Source organism: Pleurodeles waltl, chromosome 11 (assembly GCF_031143425.1).
Source record: "Pleurodeles waltl isolate 20211129_DDA chromosome 11, aPleWal1.hap1.20221129, whole genome shotgun sequence".
Taxonomy (NCBI): Eukaryota; Metazoa; Chordata; class Amphibia; order Caudata; family Salamandridae; genus Pleurodeles; species Pleurodeles waltl.
This window is the reverse complement of record NC_090450.1, coordinates 696,464,068-696,484,517: the sequence shown is the minus strand read 5'-3', so window position 1 is coordinate 696,484,517 and position 20,450 is coordinate 696,464,068. Positions and strand designations below refer to the sequence as shown.

Below are 20,450 nucleotides of genomic sequence, written 5' to 3'. Positions count from 1 at the left end.
CCTCTACCCTCCACGCTGGCGGTTTCAAACCGCCAGGGTCGGAATGAGGGCCATTGTGTTTCAGGGCCTCTGATTGTTTTGTAAGAAAAAAAATCCACTTGAATGTGTATGCCACCTGGGTACAACAAACATGGCACTTGCGCAGAAAACTCTTCAGCCTTCAGATCAACCACCCAAGAGGTAGTTGATCCAAAGGCTTAGGGATCCCTGTTTTGCTGGCAAGGATAGGAGTTTCTGAGACTCTCTCTCCATGGCCTCTTTTAGCAAGCCTACAGACATATGCAGTGAAAGTTTATCTAACAGCAATCGCTTACCCCTTCTTAATTGAAGTACAGTCGATTTTGTCTTTATTAAGGCCTTTGTACATTGACTGGAGAATTCACCCTTGGATAAGGCAAGCAAGAATAGACTAGGCCTAGGGGCGCGGACCGTCCCACAAGCCTGTGCTGCCATTCTCTGTTTCCCATGGACCTCTTCTGCCTCTTGCTGTTGCAGGGTGATGCAAACTCAAAATCAATAGCTCTCTGTAGATCAGTCTGCAACACTTAGTTCACCAAAACCAGTGTATTTGAGGGGACGAAAGAAAGGAAGAGGGGAAGAAGAACAGAAAAGAAGGTAAAATGGTGCAGGGGAAAGGGCGGGTCAGGTACAAAGAGAGACTGATGGGAAGAATGCCCAAAATATGCAAAATTAGTTGAAAATGTGCGCAAAAAGCAGTAAAAGAAACCGTAGGGAAACAACGGAACAGGAAAATGGCACAGAAAGGGAAAGAAAAGGAGAAACAACAAATCGCAGAAGAAAATTAGCAAAAACACGTGTGTAAAAGGATAGAGAATGCAAAACAAATCAAAGTAATGTTTACTTGTTTGCATAACCTAATTGTTTCTAGATGCTTTTGAAGAACACCCAGAGCTAGAGGTTTGAAGTGCCAATGTTTGGACCAGGCCTTGGGAGACAGTAAGAACAATAATTTTAGTTACATTAAAAACACGGTTTGTGCATCACGCGTATCGATTCAACCGTAATCAAGGAAAAAAAAGATATAAAATGGAAAAAGGTTTGGAATGAGAAACAGTATACAGAAAGGAAGTGGAGCTGGAATAAAGAGCTGAGGAGTGAAAGGGAAAACGTTTGAAACCAGAAAGATAAATAAATAGGTTCTTTATGCCGCAATTTTAAATTGAGTGAAATATGAAAAACAATAAATATACTTTATGCTGAGTTATGTTTGTAAACTGTAGGTCAATTGTTCTAAAGCTTGTTACACAGTTCAGTGGAATTATATATAGACAACAGAGATGTGTAAACTGCAGGTCACTGGTTCTACTGCTATACAGAAAATCTTCGAAGTTGAATTAACTGAATTGAAATTCAAGCCTTTAGCACAGCTTTCGGTTCAACAGTGCAGTGAGGGACCTATTTTATCCCAATTGTAACTACTACTTTTACTACCCTAAGCAGGGTCAGTCGGCCCATTTCACCTTCCTCACTTTAGGGCCCATGACACCAGTGCTACAGCACACACTGAAACATTCATTCCTAAAATGCACTAATGTTCAAGGTTACTGAGCGCCTTCATGCGATTAATGACACCATTTTCCAGTCGTTCTCAGTCCTTTATCAACCCATTGCATTCTGGGAGTAGCATTCCTATTTTACGCCAACTAAAGCAACTGAAACCAGGAAACAACAGCCATCTTGAAAAGGAAAGCCCAGGAATGGGAATGCCATGAAGTCAAGTGGTCCTGGTAGGGTGCTTGATGTGAAGCTGCGGGGTGGTCTAGCAAACAGCCCCGAGGTTTCAACCTCGCAGAAGAAAAAGTTAGTTTTATGTGTTGAGACCACAGTACCTGGGGTTTATTTTCATTATTGTTAGTGGCGAGCAAAGCCTCTGAAGTTTTGAGCCAGATGCTTAGGTCTGGCTGAGCTCAAGGTTCTCTTGGTTTCAATGTTAGGACCGGAGACTTTGGATTATGCTATCTCACTCTTTACTGTCAACACACAGCAGCCAATAGAAAAACAGAACTACATTTCCCAATATTAAGCAGCCTCGTTATGACCCCCAATCAGGGCCCACCATCTGCTATATATGTCCTTAACACCTTAGTCCTTCCTCTTTCTTTGCTGCTCAACACGCAGATATAAGTTCTTTATATGTATGGTGATTTGCATTGTGCTTACATTGTGTTCTTTTCAGCTTCCTCTGTGGCGCGGCACCTTTGCCTTCAGGCGCCTTTGCTCTGGTTGAGGTCGCGCTCGCTCGCAACGCTCTGGGCAAATCTTTCTCGGTGTTCTCGGCTTTTTGCCGATTCAATAAATTTGCCGGTGAGGAGAGCTGGGGCAGACGCGCTTATGGCAGCACAGTCCTCTCTCTGTTTCCCTTCTCGCGCATGCGCCTGAACTTATCTTTAAGTTCAGTGCGAGCACGTCGGGAACACGGAGCTCGGCAGGATTGGAGCTTGCGTGCCCCCCGTGTTACGCCTGGAGGGGCTGCAATACACATTAGAGCTCTGCTCTAGGGGCTTTTTGGTGCCACTCCTCTTGTGAATTGCCTAATGTTAACAAAAAATTACCGGCTGAGAGAGATTCTTCCTGTTTTTTCACTGCACCTGGGTGTTTTTTCCCCCTCCCTAAATATTTTGTGCTTTGGGACCTCTAAAAAGAATTCACATTACAAAGTAATTATGGCACAATACCAAGAAGATGAGCAGTTTGGGGTTTATGAAGCCGGTCAATTTGATCAACATATGGACTTCCACGTGCAGGATTCTGTAAATAAGGCCCTGATGAAAGCCTTGAGAACCCCAACCCCACAGAGGTCAATACTAATGAGCCTGGTCAGTCATCTTCGTATGACCCTTTGGATCAGTCCATGAATGCGATCTTAAATGATCATGAATATGAATCTCTGGGAAGCCACAAAGATGCTCAGTTCTCCCAGACTAATCAGAACTCCTCTGACAACTCCAATTCTTCTGACTCTGAGGATAAATCATCCCCTGATAAAACGCAAGGTAAACGCAAAAGCAAAACGCGTCGTGTGGATGATCCTTTGAGCTCTCAGGCTAGTAAGAATCTTCTTTTTGATCCAGAAGCTCTGATACATCCCAGATCAACCAAATGGACTCCTTGTCAAGAAGTGGCTATGTATGTCGAATCTTGACTTCGGGAGAGCTTTAAAAAAGACATTTGCAGTACATTGCGTTCTGAATGCCCTTGTCCTGCCCTAGCCGGTAAGGTTGCAGATACCCCCGAACTAGATCCCCATATAGTTACTTTTCTAAAAAAGTATGCCAAGGATCCTGAAAAAGGTATTGACAGGGCTTGGAGGGGATGTCAAGATAAATTGCTGGATGTTTTGGGTCCCCTCACGAAGATCCTGGACCTAGCGCTGCAGGCCAAAGAATCACAGGAAGCCACTGACTCAGACATCGCTGGAGTGGGCCCAAAGGGCCATTTGCCTTTTAGGCAATGCTAATTCTTCCATCTCCACGGAACGCAGGAAGTCTCTCGTGCTACGTATTGATCCCAAGCTAGCTGAATTAGTGCCTACTGACGCGGGCCCTGCGGCCAATGGACTTCTTTTTGGCGACCGATTTGTTAAAGATCTTGCCAAGTATGTGGCGACCTTTTCAGCTTTGGATAGGACCCAGACCTCGATCAAAAAGGTTTTTAATAGCGGCCTTTTTCGCAGGGCCAGAAGCTTGGGGGGTCGAGCGCCAGGCCACAACTATTCCCAGACCTCACATCCTTATTACCGAGGCTGAGGTAATTCCAACTTCCAAGACAATGCCAACTTTTACCACTCAAGAGGCAGAGGCTATAGAGGACGCAATCCGAGAGGACCACAGAAGAGAACAATATAACCAAGTTTCCTCTCAGGCAGGTAAAGCTTCTTTCTTTCCAGGAAGTTTTGTTGGGGGGCAGAGTCAGTTTGTTTGTACACAATTGGGCCCTAATCACTCAGGATGCATGGGTTTTCCAGACTGTGACAGGTTATCATCTGGAGTTCTACTCAACTCCCGAACAAGAATTCCCTCCTCTTCCTCTCAGTTTTTCCCAACTAGAGAGCAGGTTCATAGATCAGGAGATAAAACTTTGCTTCTAAAAGAAGCCATTGTTCATTCTTCCCCTCATCCCAGAGGGTTTATCAGTACTATCTTCCTGGTACAAAAAAAAAGGAGGGGGATCTCGGCTGGTGATCAATCTTCGTCAATTCAACGCTTGGATCATGTATCGTCATTTCAAAATGGAGGGCATTCATTTGCTCCAAGATCTCTTACTAGAGGGCGTTTGGATGGTCCGTTTAGACCTCAAGTATGCCTACCTGACCATTCCTATTTTCGCGCCTCATTGTCGCTTCCTTCAATTTTTCTGCCGAAACATTTGTTACAAATTCGCAGCTCTTCCATTCGGGCTTTCTTCCGCACCCTTGAGCTTCACAAAACTCATGCGACCAGTCACACAACGGCTCAGAGAGAAAGGAGTGCGTCTCATAGTGTATCTAGACGACATTCTCATAATGGCACAAGAGAGAAGTCTTTTTCTTCTCCACCTATCTTGGACGATTCAATTACTTCAGGATTTGGGCTTCATTATAAATGCAGAAAAGTCCCAACTAGATCTTTCTCAGACAATAGACTTTCTAGGTTTCAGAATAGATTCCATTTCGTCTCAGTTGAAACTCCCTTTGACCAAGAGATTGGCGATCAAGAAGGAGTTGAGAAGAACACTGTCTGCTCCTTCGATTTCCTGGAGGGTTCTTGCCCGTCTGGTGGGCCTCCTAGCTTCATCCATTCAGGCCATTTTTCTGGGCCCTCTACATTATTGACCTCTTCAGAGGTTGAAGATTATGCACCTTCAAAAGGGGCTTGCTTATTCAGAGCTGATAGTTTTATCTCAGGAAGACAGGACGGAACTCCAGTGGTGGTTAGCTCACAGGGATGCTTGGAACGGCAGAACAATTGTTGCCTCTGTTCCAGAGGTGGTCATAGAGTCGGATGCCAGCAGATGGGGCTGGGGAGCCAGATGTGGACAGATAGAGACGGGGGGGTCGGTGGTCCCCGGAAGAGCTCCAATTACATATCAATTGTCTAGAGCTCCTAGCAGGTTCGTTTGCGGTGAAGACTCTGTCCCCTCTCAAGTCGTATTTTTGTATCCTTCTAAAAATGGACAACATATCAGCAGTGAGATACATCAACAAATTAGGGGGGATGCGATCCAAGATGTTGGGGAGATCGCAAAAGATTTTTGGCATTTTTGCCTAGCTCACCAAAACTCAATTACACCGGAGTGCATTCCGGGCAGGGTGAATGTAGTAGCCGACTGGAATTCTCTGTATCTCTGAGATGCCAGCGACTGGAGATTGCACCCCAGGGTTTTTCAATTTCTGAATCGTCTTTGGGGTCCTTGCACGGTGGATCTGTTTGCATCTCGCTTGAATTCTCATCTCCCACAATCTTACAGTTGGAGACCAGATCCTATGGCCCTAGGGTCAGACGCCTTCCTGCAGTCCTGGACGGGGAATTGAGTTACGCGTTTCCTCCTTTTTCAATGATTCACAGGGTTCTCTCCCTGGTCAGTTGATGTTGATAACCCCATGCTGGAAAGCCCAATCTTGGTTCCCAGTAGTATTGTCCCTGTGTTGTGTAGCTCCGGTGCAACTTCTAAATTCGATGGCTCTCTTGTTGGATCCTCTGGGGCAACCGCATCCTCTTGTTCTGGAGGGCAGGTTGTCGCTCGTGGCTTGGAGACTTTCGGGCTCTCCGAACAATTGTCTGACGTTTCAGAAGACATTAGGTTCTTCTTCTCTCAATCCTTGGTGCCTAGCACACATAAGAGATATGCCTCCCCATGGAAGCGATGGTTGGATTGGTGCAGTCAGGGGAGAGTGGATCCCTTGGGGGCACCAGTGCAAATTATTGCAAATATTTTGTCCCAGTTAGCGGCGCAAGGACTTCCTTACAGAACGATAAATAACTTCCGTTCTGCCATTTCAGCTAAGCATCTGCGAGTTGAGGGTAAGCCAATTGGGGAACACCCTTTGATATGTAAGCTTCTACGTGGTATACGGTTGGTACGTCTTCCTCTTCCCAAATATTCTGCTTTATTTGATGTAAATATTATCTCAAAATTCCTGGACTCTTGGCCGGCTGATAAAGGCCTATCAAGAAAACAGTTGTCTGCCAAATTAACTATGTTACTTTGCCTGATTTCATGTAGAAGGATATCTGACGTTAAAGCCCTGGATATCGCATGTAGAGTATTTACTCCTACAGGAGTTTCTTTTCAGATTTCTAAACGAACTAAATCACTTTCTACATGTATTTCGTATCCAAGTTTTAGGGATAATTCTGAACTTTGTGTTGTGAATTGTTTGAAAGTTAATGAAGATGTTTCTCAAGAGTTAAGAAGAGATCATTATGGACAATTGTTGATTTCATTGCAGAAACCATTTGGACCTGTGTCTTCAGCCACCTTAGCTGGATGGGTCAGATGGCTGTTACAGGAGGCTGGAATTGATATTTCTGTGTTTGGAGCTCACTCTGTTAGTGGAGCTATGGCTTATAAAGCTTTCAATTCAGGTTCTAGACTGGGGCTGACTGGTCTTCAGATTCTACTTTCAAGTTATTTTATCATAAACCTATTGTGGATGTAGCTTCTGGAGTAATTGCTCAGCTTTAAACTAGCATAATCCGAAGCCTCCAGTCCTGACATAAAATCAAAAATGTTCTAGCTTACGCGACAAGAATTTTCAATTCTATTAAGGACATGGAGGTGAGGATTATCCCACCCGGGTTTTTTGGTAACAATTTATTGTAAATTGTATTTATGTCATACACATTGATATTATTATGATGTAACCCTCCCTTTGTTAAGATTGTTTGATTTATTAAGATATAGGCCCTCATTCTGACCTTGGTGGGCGGCGGAGGCCGCCCGCCAAAGTCCCGCCGTCAGATTACCGTTCCGCGGTCGAAAGACCGCGGCGGTAATTCTGACTTTCCCGCTGGGCTGGCGGGCGGTCGCCTTCAGACCGCCCGCCAGCCCAGCGGGAAAGAGGCTTTCACAATGAAGCCGGCTCGGAATCGAGCCGGCGGAGTGGAAGCTGTGCGACGGGTGCAGTTGCACCCGTCGCGTATTTCACTGTCTGCGCAGCAGACAGTGAAATACATGTAGGGGCCCTCTTACGGGGGCCCCTGCAATGCCCATGCCGGTGGCATGGGCACTGCAGGGGCCCCCAGGGGCCCCGCGACCCCCCCTACCACCATCCGGATCCCGGCGGTCGGACCGCCGGGATCTGGATGGCGGTAGGGGGGGTCGGAATCCCCGCGGCGGTGCAGCAAGCTGCGCCACCGTGGAGGATTCAATGGGGCGGCGGTACACTGGCGGGAGCCCGCCAGTGGTGCCGGTCCGACCGCGGCTTTACCGCCGCGGTCGGAATCCCCATTGGAGCACCGCCGGCCTGTCGGCGGTGCTCCCGCGGTCCTCCGCCCTGGCGGTCAAAGACCGCCAGGGTCAGAATGACCACCATAGTATTATGTAAAGTTTTTCTTTTTCAGACGAGAAAGCTACGTGAAAGAATTCCACGGAGGCTTGACTGAGTTCCTCATGGAGAACTCTTCGACTTAAGTTGCACCGTTGTGCTGTTCATCTCCTGTGTTTGGGATTCCCGTGGTTCGAGGACACAAATCCTATTGGCTGATGGTTTGTCTTTGGTTTCTGGATATTAAGCAAAGAAAGAGGAAGGACTAAAGTGTTAAGGACATATATAGCAGATGGTGGGCCCTGATTGGGGGTCATAATGAGGCTGTTTAATATTGGGAAATGTAGTTCTGTTTTTCTATTGGCTGCTGTGTGTTGACAGTAAAGAGTGAGATAGCATAATCCTCGCCTCCATGTCCTTAATAGAATTGAAAATTCTTGTTGCGTAAGCTAGAAAAGTTTTGATCCTCGAGTCCACATGGCTTCTGTTTGCCATTCATGCTCTAACCTCCTATGCCAAGATTTAAACACAAGCTTTGATGTAAAACAGGAGAAAGAGAAAAAACCCATCCATTGGCTAAACTGCACAGTGAGAAATAAGAAAATCTGGGATGAGTCTGTGCCTCCACGCTGGACTGAAATATTTTGTTTTAGCATGCCTTGATTTTCTTCTTTATTACATATGAGAAACAGCTTGAAATCTCATCTGATATGGAATGTACTTGCTTTTGATTTAATATAACTACAATTTTGAGTATAGTAAGAATGTAGGCCACGTGTAGGGTCCTCATGCAGCCACGGCCCGTCTTTTAGGGTGGAGGGGCTATGCCCCCCCACCTTTTGCCCCTCATGAAGAGTGCTGGTCAGGCTGAGCAAAGGTCAGCCTGACAGACACTCTTCATATTCAGATTAGGCAGCCAGGAGCGAGACATGAGCCATTTGCACAGACTCCTGGCTGCCTGAGCTGAACTTTGCTGGGCTGAGGAGGTCACAGCTCCTGTGGGCATGACCTCCTCGGCTCAGCAAAGGTGACTCAAGGCCCTCCCCTTGGTGACGAGGGAAGCGTCACGGATTGACTTCGACCAGGGTGCTTCAGGTTTAAGCCCTGAAGCGCCCAGGTCGAGTGTCAATCAGTGCCCCCTCGTCACAGAGTGGGGTGGGGTCAGAAGCCTCACTGACCCCTTCCCACTTTGTGACGAAGTTGGGACTGCTGCCTTCCCTCCCTGGCTGACCCGGAGTCAGGCAGAGAGGGAAGGCAGCAGTGCCAACTGGTGCATGCGTGTATGATTGAATGTTGATGAGTGTTGTGAATGGATGTGCGTGCATGCAGGTGTGAAAGAATAAGTGTGAGTGCGCTTACCACCCACCCCCCTCCCTCCTACAATTACCGGCCCCCACTGTCCACATCACAAATGACTTGTCTCCTTGTTGATTAATGGCACTGTCTCTGAGCTGGGTGGAGGGGGGAGCAGGAATATTTCTGTTAATGTTTATTAACTACCACTTAGTAAATTACTTTCAATGAAGTGTTATAATCTGATGTACGTACATGAGTCAATTCACCAAAAAGCCAGGGGTAGCAGAAGTGACATCACAGACCATTTGGCATTTACTTTCACTCCCACACACATACCTGCACATACACACATATTCACACATAAACATGCAGTCTCTCACAAAAACACACTATCACCTGCAAGCGCACACACAACATACATTTAAAAGATTGTTTTTGCTTAACTCAGCTGACAAGGAGAATCATATTCCAGCTAATTACCCTCCATTTTTTAACCACTTCTGTGCCGGGGACGTAATGGTTACGTCCACTGGCACAGGGCTCGCACATGAGCTCGGAGGGAGCGCTAGCACTCCCTCTGTGGGCTTCCCTCCCACCCCCCCAAGGCAGGGATGGAAGGGGAAGCCCTTCCCCTTCCACCCCGACCCCCTGTGATGTCTGATGACGTCAGTGTGCAATTCCGTGCTGAGCTTCCAGCGCGATCAAAAGAGAAATGCAAAGCATTTCTCTTCCGATCATGTGATGGGGGCCTGAGAGGCTTCAAAGGGAAGGAAAGGTATTTCCTTCCCTTTGAAGTCACTGAGAGCATTTTAGCAGCCAGATCGTGAAGCCCACTAGACAAATAAGGAAATTGGCACAAGGGGAGCGACCCCGTGGGTAATGGTCGCTCCCCAGGGGGTCAAGAGCTTTTCTGCACCCCCCCGGGGCAGATTGGCCTATTGTTATAGACCGATCTGCCCCCCGGGGGGGGGTAGAAACCTCTAAGCGCCAGGGATCTTTTTTTTTTTTTCTTTTTTCTTTTTAGAGGTGGGGAGCGACCCCTTAAGCAAGGGTCGCTCCCCTAGGGGGAAAATTATATTTAGGCCATTTCTGCCCCCCTTGGGGGCAGTAAGGCCTATTTTTATGAGGCCAATCTGCCCCCAAGGTGGGCAGAAACCAGTAGACACCAGGGAGTTTTTTTCAAAGGTGAATTCACTCAAGGAGAGCGACCCCTTAGGCAAGGGTCGCACCCAGGGGGGGAATTTATTGTAGGCCATTTCTGCCCCCCTGGCGGTAGATCGGCCTATTGTTATTAGGCCGATATGCCCCGAGGGGGTGCAGAAACCTCTAGGCGCCTGGGATCATTTTTGTTTTTTAGTTTTTTAGAGGTGGGGAGTGACCCCTTTGGCAAGGGTTGCTCCCCTGGGGGGCAAATTGTATTTCTGCCCCCTTGGAGGCAGATCGGCCTCTTTTTATTAGGCCAATCTGCCCCTAAGGGGGACAGAAACCACTAGACACCAAGGATCTTTATTTTTTTGCGTTAATTTCAAGCAAGGGGAGTGACCTCTTAGGCAAGGGTCACTCCCCTGGGGGGGGGGGGTTATTTTAGGCCATTTCTGCTCCCTTGGGGGCAGATCGGCCTATTTCTATTAGGCCAATCTGCCCCCAGGGAGGGCAGAAACCACTTAGGCACCAGCAATTGGTGTGTTTGTATGTGTGTGTTTTCTTTGAGGAGGCAGCCACTTAGGTAAGGGTCGCTCCCCATGGGGGCACATTACTGTTGGCCATATCTGCCCCCCTTAGGGGCAGATTGGCCTATTTTTGGAATGCCCATCTACCCCCAAGGTGAGCAGAAAGCCCACCAGAGACCAGGGAAGATTTTTTTTCCAAAATAAGAGGGTGGGGGTATGACCATACCCCCACCCCAAATAAATGGGGCCAAGGTTGTTCTGCCCACTAGGGGGGAGATGGGGCAATTACCCTTGATCCACACCCCAAAGATGCCAGGGAATAAAAAAAAAAAAAATTGTGGGGTGGTGGCTACCAACCAGTATGGGCCTGGTTATGGCCCCACCGCAACTGAAGGGGTAACAGCCTTTTAGCTCTCCCCCGCACACTAAAACATCTTATCCCACGGCAAGCAAGAGGACATTTGATTATTTTGTGTTTTGGTTTTACATTTGGGCCATGAGAGCTTGGCTAACTCTCAAAATCGTCCCACTTGGAATGGTGAGGGCTGCACTTTATGGACTTTGGGATGCTGCCATGTAGAAAATTCCACAAGACCTAGACACATCTGAAAAACTAAACATCTGGGTGATTCCAGGGTGGTGTGTTTCACATGCACTCGCACCATTTTCTTAACCACAATGCCCTGCAAACCTCCAACTTTGCTGGAAATCACACTTTTTCCCACATTTTTGTGATGGGACGTTCCGGAATCTGCAGGAATCCACAAAATTCCTACCACCCAGCATTGTCTCATCTATACCGATGAAAATTCAGCTTTTTTCCAAACTGCCCTTACAGACCTGCTTTGGTTCCCCCTCAATTTTGACATGTTTTTGGCTCTTCCCTGTCACAAGCACTTGGCCAACCTACTCAAGTTAGGTATGATTTTTACCAGGAGACTGGGGGGAACGTTGGGTGGTATGAAATTTGTCCGGGTGCGGTGATCCCACACAGAAATGTGGAAATTTTTATTTTTTAGCTAAATTTGAGGTTTGCTGGGGAAGAAAACACTGGGGGATCCATGCAAGTCACACATCCCTGGACTCCCTTGGGTGTCTAGTTTTCATAAATGTCTGGGTTTGGTATGTTTCCCTAGATGGCTGCTGTGCCCAGGACCAAAAACGCAGGTGCCCACCTGCAAAAACAGTTAGTTTTGTATTGGATAATTTTGATGTGTCCAGATAGTGTTTTCGGGCATTTCCTTTTGCGGGCAGTAGGCCCACCCACAAACGTGAGGTACTATTTTTATCGGGAGACTTGGGGGAAAGCAGGGTGGAAGGAAATTTGTGGCTCCCCTCGGGTTCCAGAACTTTCTGGCACCGAAATGTGATGAAAAAGTGTTTTTTTAGGCAAATTTTGAGGTTTGCAAAGGATTCTGGGTAACATAACCTCGTGAGAGCCCCACAAGTCATCCCATCTTGGATTCCCCTAGGTGTCTAGCTTTTAAAAATAAGCAGATTTGCTAGGTTTCCCTAGGTGCCGGCTGAGCTGGAGGCCAAAATCCACAGTTAGGCACTTGGCAAAAAACAGGTTTGTTTTCTTTGGGAAAATGTGATGTGTCCATATTGTGTTTTGGGGCATTTTCCTTTCGCGGGCGCTAGGCCTACCCACACAAGTGAGGTACTAGTTTTATCGGGAGACTTGGGGGAACGCTGGGTGGAAGGACATTTGTGGCTCCTCTCAGATTCCAGAACTTTCTGTAGTCGAAATGAGAGGAAAAGGTGTTTTTTTGGCCAGATTTTGAGGTTTGCAAAGGATTCTGGGTAAAAGTACCTGGTCAAAGCCCCACAAGTCACCCTATCTTGGATTCCCCTATGTGTCTAGTTTTAAAAAATGTGCAGGTTTGGTAGGTTTCCTTAGGTGCCAGCTGAGCTAGAGGCCAATATCCACAGTTAGGCACTTTGCAAAAAACAGGTCCGTTTTCTTTGGGAAAATGTGATGTGTCCACTTTGTGTTTTGGGGCATTTCCTGTCGTGGGCGCTAGGCCTACCCACACCAGTGAGGTACCATTTTTATCGGAGACATGGGGGAATGCTGGGTGGAAGGAAATTTGTGGCTCCTCTCAGATTCCAGAACTTTTTGTCACCGAAATGAGAGGAAAAAGTGTTTTTTGGGCCAAATGTTGAGGTTTGCAAAGGATTCTGGGTAAGAGAACCTGGCCACAGCCCCACAAGTCACCCCATCTTGGATTCCCCTAGGTGTCTAGTTTTCCAAAATGCGAAGGTTTGCTAGGTTTCCCTAGGTGCCGGCTGAGCTAGAGTCCAAAATCCACAGCTAGGCCCAAAAAAATGTCAGATTTCAATGTAAAAATGTGATGTGTCCATGTTGTGTTTGCTGTCGTAAGCATTAGGCCTACCCACGCATGTGAGGTACCATTTGTACCGGGAGACTTAGGGGAACACAGAATAGCAAAACAAGTGTTATTGCCCCTTGTCTTTCTCTACAGTTTTTCCTTCCAAATGTAAGACAGTGTGTAAAAAAGAATTCTATTTGAGAAATGTCCTGTAATTCACGTGCTAGTATGGGCACCCCGGGAGGAATTCAGAGATATGCAAATAACCACTGCTTTTCAACACCTTATCTTGTGCCCATTTTGGAAATACAAAGGCTTTCTTGATACCTATTTCTCACTTTTTATATTTCACCAAATTAATTGCTGTATGCCAAGTATACAATGAAAACCCGTTGCAAGGTGCATCTCCTTTATTGGCTCTGGGTACCTAGAGTTCTTGATGAACCTACAAGCCCTATATATCCCCGCAACCAGAAGAGTCTAGCAGCCATAACAGTATATTGCTTTTGAAAATTTGACATCACAGGAAAAAGTTACAGAGTAAAACGTAGTGAAAAATGGCTGGTTTTTTTACCTCAATTTCAATATTTTTCTTATTTTAGCTGTTATGTTCTATAGGAAACACTTGTAGGATCTACACAAATTACCCACTGCAATTCAGAATTCTGTCTACTTTCCAGAAATGTTTAGCTTTCTGGGATCCAGCATTGGTTTCACACCCATTTCTGTCACTAACTGGAAGGAGGCTGAAATCACACAAAATAGTAAAAATGGGGTATGTCCCAGTAAAATGCCAAAATTGTGTTGAAAAATTTGGTTTTCTGATTCAAGTTTGCCTGTTCCTGAAAGCTGGGTGATTTTAGCACCAAAAACCCTTTGTTGATGCAATTTTCAGGGAAAAAACCACAAGCCTTCTTCTGCAGCCCTTTTTTCACATTTTTTTTTTTTAAACGAAATTTTTGCTGTATTTTGGCTAATTTCTTGGTCTCCTCCAGGGGAACCCACAAACTCTGGGTACCTCTAGAATCCCTAGGATGTTGGAAAAAAAGGACGCAAATTTGGAGTGGCTAACTTATGTGGACAAAACGTTATGAGGGCCTTAGCGCAAACTGCCCCAAATAGCCAAAAAAAGGCTTGGCACAGGAGGGGAAAAGGCTTGGCAGCGAAGGGGTTAATTACACTAATAGTGAACAATATAACATTATTTACTATTAGTGTAACAGACACCCATAAGTTGCCTGCTTTTCTGGCACTGATTTTGCCATCTCTGAGGCCAGGGGTCGCGAAGGCAATGCCAGCGGACGCAAGGGGCAAGCTGAGAGTCACAGCTGCGACCCATGGCAACTCCTCAATGACGCCCATGTCTAGTACTTAGGTGAAATGCATCTGCATGTTAAAGAAACACATTTTTTTTTGCATTTTGAAGAAACGTAATCATATTTTATATGATGTTTATATGGTGTTCCTTGCAGCATTTGAATGTCAAACATTTTCAAGGTCGTGCACGGGCTCTTAGAGCCAAGCCCATTTGACTCTTGGCTCTCCCTAACAATGACTAACAACACTGCAAAGGAAGTCGAAGGCTGCTAGCCAAGTGTCCCTGAAACATGGGAGGAGTAAGTCTGGGTCTGCATTATATTGTGCTCGAACTAAAAAGACCTTGCCTGTCAGTTACTGCAAGGAGCACAGCCGTTGGACTGCATATATTCGATGTATTTTCCCTTAGCTACAGCCTCCAGAAGCCCTGCCAAGTGCCACGCAGTTGCGTGCGTGATACTCGCCGACCCTTGCAGGGATAAGGAGACTATTAAGCTTTGGTCTCACACGTGATGCAACGCACTTGGCTAGACTGTAAATGTGTCAGTAGACTGCAGACACGAGAATGGAATGTTCTCGGACTGCACATTGCAGACCATGCAGCCCCATCAAAAATGCTTCCCCTTCTCTGGTGACAGGAGAGGTTTAGTCCGCGACCCTCAACCCACTGGAATTTCTGTGTGACGTAACTTGGCTTCTCAGAGCTCCCCAGAGCTTCAAAGCTTGCCTAGGTAAACAGACCTCACAGCGTGGACAAACGTGACCGGGTTTCGGCCTCCGGCCTATGCATATCTCTGGTAGACTGAGGGGTTACTCGCAGCATTCTGCAGCGGGGTCCCAGCATTTGGTTTTGGGTCACTGACGTGTCTGAAGGGTCTTCACCGTGTACTCACTCTTGTGATGGATGTCGATAATGTGTGCCGCAAGGAGGAACCATGTGAGTGCTAAAGCAGATGTCTTAACTAGAAACGATTAATGAAATGTTTACGTATTTTGAATAATAACTTATGTAGAAAAATGAATAACGTAGAAAAATAATGTGCACGTCTGAAAATGTGACCTCGAAGAATGGCCACCAGTGTACATGAAATGTACCAATTTATGATTAATACGTACGAAATATTGAAAATGTATTAGATTAATGTAGTAATATGTCATATTAAGGGTTATGAATTATGTTCTCGCATATTAATTGTAGGCCTTAACTTAGCGAGTGTCTTGTCCTAGTTTTGCCAGGCCTCATGCAGAAGCTGCATTTCTTAGCATTTAATATAAAATGCTGACAGAGTTAACTAACTTTGAAATACTCATTGTTTTAATAAAATGCTTAGCAGAAACTTTCTATGGGAACTGACGGACAGGAGATGAGGTCTCTAGTAATGTATCCAAATGTGTGTAATGTGCATGAGATGTACTTTCCCAGGATGCGAACAATGAAGACACTGACTGAAGACGAAGATGCAAAAATTTTGATATCTTACGATCCGGATGATGAGAACATCGTAAAGCAGACCAATCAACGACATGAGAACTCTGAAATATTAGAATTCATAGATTTGGTATATGGAGACTATTGGGCAGAGTAATAACGTACGATTAATTGACCAATTGGAAATTGGGGGTTGGTTTGGGGAACTTTGATATAACAACATGACAGAGGGAACTTAGACAGATTGAGATAGGGATTTGAGGAGATTTTTAGGCAGACCGCTATCGAGAAGAAGAGACTTGGAAGAAATTCGAAATTCTGTCATTGGGCTCATACTCTCTGACTGAGAGCCTGATGTTGCTGATCGTTTGATGACCTGAGGACAAAGACTTATTCTGCTTGCTGACCCATACCGTGGATAGGTAGATATGACAATGACTGAATTGCATTTTTATGCCTTTTCTTTCTAGGTACCAACTGCGCTGTCTTAATACTTTCTTAGGTAGATGCTTTCCAAATTTGTGTTCTAAATTGTTTTGCATGAAGCCCCACATGCTGATGCTAATCTGGGTTAGTTGAGGTTATTCACATGATGACTGACGAATTGCAGAGACAGATGGTTGACGGACTATTTTGCTGAACTTTATGGACATCATAGCTTTGCTGAAATGGGTTTTACTAATGCTTTGTGTTGATGCATTGGAATGTTTTTTGATTCAAGCTTTGCTTAGATCATGTTTTCTGTGACTTGTTAATTAACAAGCATTATTAAATTAGTTTGATTTGAGGTGATGATTAAGATTTATGACTTAGTATTGTTAATGTAAGGGAAATAAAGCTTACTAAACTTATAATTAAAGGTGTGGTTATTCATGGCTGGAGAGTCACGGTGTGTGAAATTTATTGACCCCATTGATTATTGATTTGACTAATGATTATTGACCATTGTGCATTGATTATTGTCTCTGTACTGAAATTATGGTAAGAACACCATAAACAAATTAAAAGGTTCATCGACCTATACGTGGCCCCTTGGGCCAGCTTTACGGAGGGTGACTGCACTGGGCACTGACCTCAGGGGAAGGAGGTCGCCGGGTTTAGCAATAATTTACACTTTAAATGCACCTGAAGCAGAGTTCCATGTGGATTCAGATGTCAGGCAACAATAAAAATGTCAAAGCAACTCTTGTGATTAATGTTCCTGACAGAGAGAGGGACTCGCCATAAAGTAGCGCAGAGGGTCAATGTGCCTGCTGCAAAGAACAGATCTGTAGTTTATGTGGGTAGCTGAGTGGATTAGTAAAGTTAGACTTTACCAGCAACTTAAAACAAATAAAATGTATGTGAGAGAGGCTCTAGAGAGATGAGGGGCACTTTTAATAGGAAGTAGTGCGGGAATCCGCGGAGGTCATTGGCGGGGGTTGAGAATGTCGCACAGGGCGGCACTAGTACTAAAACCGGCCTGTAGAGGAGCATGCCGAGATGCTAGGTGTATGTGTGTGTTGGGGGGGCGTCAATTGAGGAGGCATTAAAATAGCTGCGTCACACTGACCTGGAGTCGCTATGATTCCCCCTTTACACACCTCCAACCCTGTACAGAGGACTCAACCCATACTCACATGGCTTGGGTCGCTCAGGCTCCTTTTCTGCCACCTCCGGTTTCTCGGTTTTAGGCTTGCTTGGGATGCGGGGGGGCTTTTTCACACGGCGACGTGGCCCGTCTAACAAAGAGACAAAAGTTACAAAGTATGTTCAGTAACAAATATGCACTGAGGAGATTTATTAACAGCGGATTGTTGTGAAGATACATAAACGGATCATCATCAGCTGTACAGCAAAAGCGTGGTTAGCGATGGAGGCCGGGAGCAATCGGGGGTGTGGGAGGCCGGGAGAAAGCTGGCCATGGAAAACTGAGCAGTAAACGAGAAAAGAATAGAAACGTAAAGAGTAAGAGACTCTTTAAGAAGAAAGAGGAAAATTAAAAGTGAGAGTAAAACACTGAGTCAACAGAGAAAGAGAACAAGGGGCAGTGGTAAATAGAGTGATAGTGAAAGAAAGAAAAGCTTAAAAAAGGCAGCAGGGCTTCTACATCTAAGCAGCCAACATACTTGGATGGATACAAGGATAACATCCTTGATGTATGTAATCCTTGCATCCATCTGGTCTGCCCCAGTGCTGAAGATTCACCTCTTTAATGAACACTAAATCACAGTGCATTAACGTCCATAACCCCAATGACACCCTTGTTACTGGTTAATTGTATGCTTGTCTTTGTCCCTGTACATGGATCGCTGCATTTTGGCTTGATTCCTGCTGCACCACATCCATGTACACATACAACAGAAGACAGTAAAAAGGAGCAAGAAGATGAAAGTGAAGAATGAGATACTATTCAGGGCAGAATGTGAAGACAAGGAGTAGAGAAGGGCACCAAAGAAAGCCGGAGAGGCAACGAGGCCAGAAACAGGAAGATGAACTTCAGCTGAGTTCACTGCCTCAATTCAGAATAAAGAGGAGCTTCTCAATTAGACATTTTAGCCCAGTCGATTGGTGCAATTGTAAGAAGCTGGCCTGGTGTGTGGTGGGTATCTAAGGTACTTACAACTTATACCAGCTCCAGGTATCCACTCTTAGTGAAGTGTAGGCAGTGTCCAGAAGCCAGGCTCTCTAGAGGCAGCTGTGGATGCAGCCATGGCTTATCTAGGAGACATGCAAAGCTCATGCAATACCACGGTAGTCACACAGCACTTACACACATGAAAGAAAACAAGCAGTTGTACAAAAATAAAGGTACTTTGTTTTTGGAACAAATTACCACAAATACTAGAAAAGGTGGCCCACCCTTAGGAGGAAAGGAATACACTAAATATATACACTAGTAATCACAAACAGGCATAGAAAAGGTTGGCAAACAGTGCAAATAGCAATAACCAATATTGACACTAGGAGGAGCACAAACATATACTAAAAAATGAAATGTGAATAAGGTACCCCCACCTACGTAAGTAAAATGTGTAAAGGGGAGCTGGGGATATGAGAAAACCAAAAAGGTAAAAAACACAGTTCAGGCAGTGAATGCAGGAGTAAAACACTGGATTTTCCCCAAACCACCCAAAAGGAGGAAAATAAGAAAAAAGAAGACACCCAGGGAAGACTGCAAGAAAACCAGCAGTGGATTCCTGAAGAAAGAAGACCTGTGGAGAGAGGGGACCTAGTCCAAGAGTCACAGTGGAGTCCAGGAGGAGTAAAGGCTACTACCCACACAGCTGTGGATGCAGGAGTTGGTCGATAGTGATGAGGAACTGGTCAGCACTGCAGCCCTGGAGCCGGAGAAGAGTTTCTGATGCATGAAGGTGAAGTCTCAAACTGGAAGGAAGATTGGAGACTGGTGTTGGTGCAGGAATTCCACCAACAAGCCTTTGCATAGGCAAACTCACGGTTAGTGGAAAAGAGGTGCTGCCTGGGACCAGCAAGGCCCAGGTGGACTCAACTCAGGAGGCAGAGACACAGGGGTCCCCCAGTGTCACAGAGAGTCCACAGAAGCAGAGGCAGCACCCACAGGAGTCCCACAGGATGGGGACACAGGAGTCGCAGAAGAAGCCCATGCAGCACTACAAAAGAGGATTCCACGCTGCAGGAGAACCACACAGGAGGCTGTGCTTTGCAGGATGGAGTGCTGGGGGCTGGAGCTACACATCTCCTGAAGATCCCTTGAAGGAGATGCAAACAAGCCTTGGCAACTGCAAGGGACGCAGGACATGGGGCTACTGTCCTGCTTAGGAAGGCAAAGGCTTACCTCCACCAAAGTTGGTCAGCTGGCAGAGAAGACCAAAAGGACTACTCCAGATCACCATCCGTGATGCAAGATCCACGCAGCTCAAGATGAGAGGAGATCCACGCAGCTGGTCGTCACTTGCTGTAGGTGCCTGCGGTTGCAGAGAAGTGGTTCCTTCACTCCAAGGGAGATTATTTCTTATTTTTGTGTAGGCTGAAGAGTTGCAATTTTCTGAGGATGCACAGCAGGGGAAATGTTGCAAAGCTGGCAGAAGACATCGAAACAAAGTAGCAGAAGAGTCTTCTTCGTTGTAGTAGCTTTTGTCAGTTCCTGGAGGGTCCAGTTGCAGTTCCAGTGGCCAGAAGTTGAAGCAGAGGTTGCAGAGGAGTCCTGCTGGAATCTTACAAGCTGAATCTGAGGACCAACCCAAGAGAGAGACCCTAAATAGCTCTGAAAGGTGGATTGGTCACCTAACCAGGTAAGCACCTATCAGGAGGGGGCTCTGACATCATCTGCCTGACCTGGCCACTTAGATGCTCCCAGAATTCTCTGCCAACATTGGAAACAAGATGGCAGAACCCAGGGGCCCTCTGGAGGAGCTCTGGGCACCACCCCTGAGGTGGTGATGGACAGGGGAGTAGTCACTCCCCTTTTCATTGTCAAGTTTCACGCCAGAGCAGGGACTTGGGGTCCCTGAACCGGTGTGGACTAGTTTATACACAGAGGGCACCAAATGTACCCTTCAAAGCAAACCAGGGGGTTGGGGAGGCTACCCCTCCCAAGCCTACCACACCTATTTCCAAAGGGAGAGGGTGTTACTTCCCTCTTCCAAAGGAACTCCTTTGTTCTGCCTTCCTGGGCCTGATCAGATCAACCAGCAGGAGGGCAGAAACCTGTCTGAGGGGTGGCAGCTGTTGGGCTACCTGGAAAATCCTGTAAGACTGGTGGTAGCAATGCTGGGGGTCTGCTAAGGAGCCCCCAGAGTGCATGGAATCAAACTTCCAATACTTGCAACAGTATTGGGGTATGATTCTGACATGTCTGATATCAAAAATGCCCATGTTCAGAGTTACCATTATGTAGCCGGACATAGGTAGTGACCTATGTCCAGTACACATGTAAAATGGCGTCCCACACTCACAAA

General features: G+C 46.1%; 1 protein-coding gene across 2 annotated transcripts in view; it reads right to left on the bottom strand.

Annotated features, from left to right (window-relative positions):
- The window catches only part of AEBP1 (AE binding protein 1), a 230,595-nt gene that overhangs the window by 137,294 nt on the left and 72,851 nt on the right, over nt 1–20,450 (bottom strand). For both annotated transcript variants that reach the window (XM_069214248.1, XM_069214249.1), the window contains exon 7: nt 17,151–17,252. In XM_069214248.1, the coding sequence (XP_069070349.1) occupies nt 17,151–17,252 (102 nt within the window). The remainder of the gene's footprint in view (nt 1–17,150; nt 17,253–20,450) is intronic.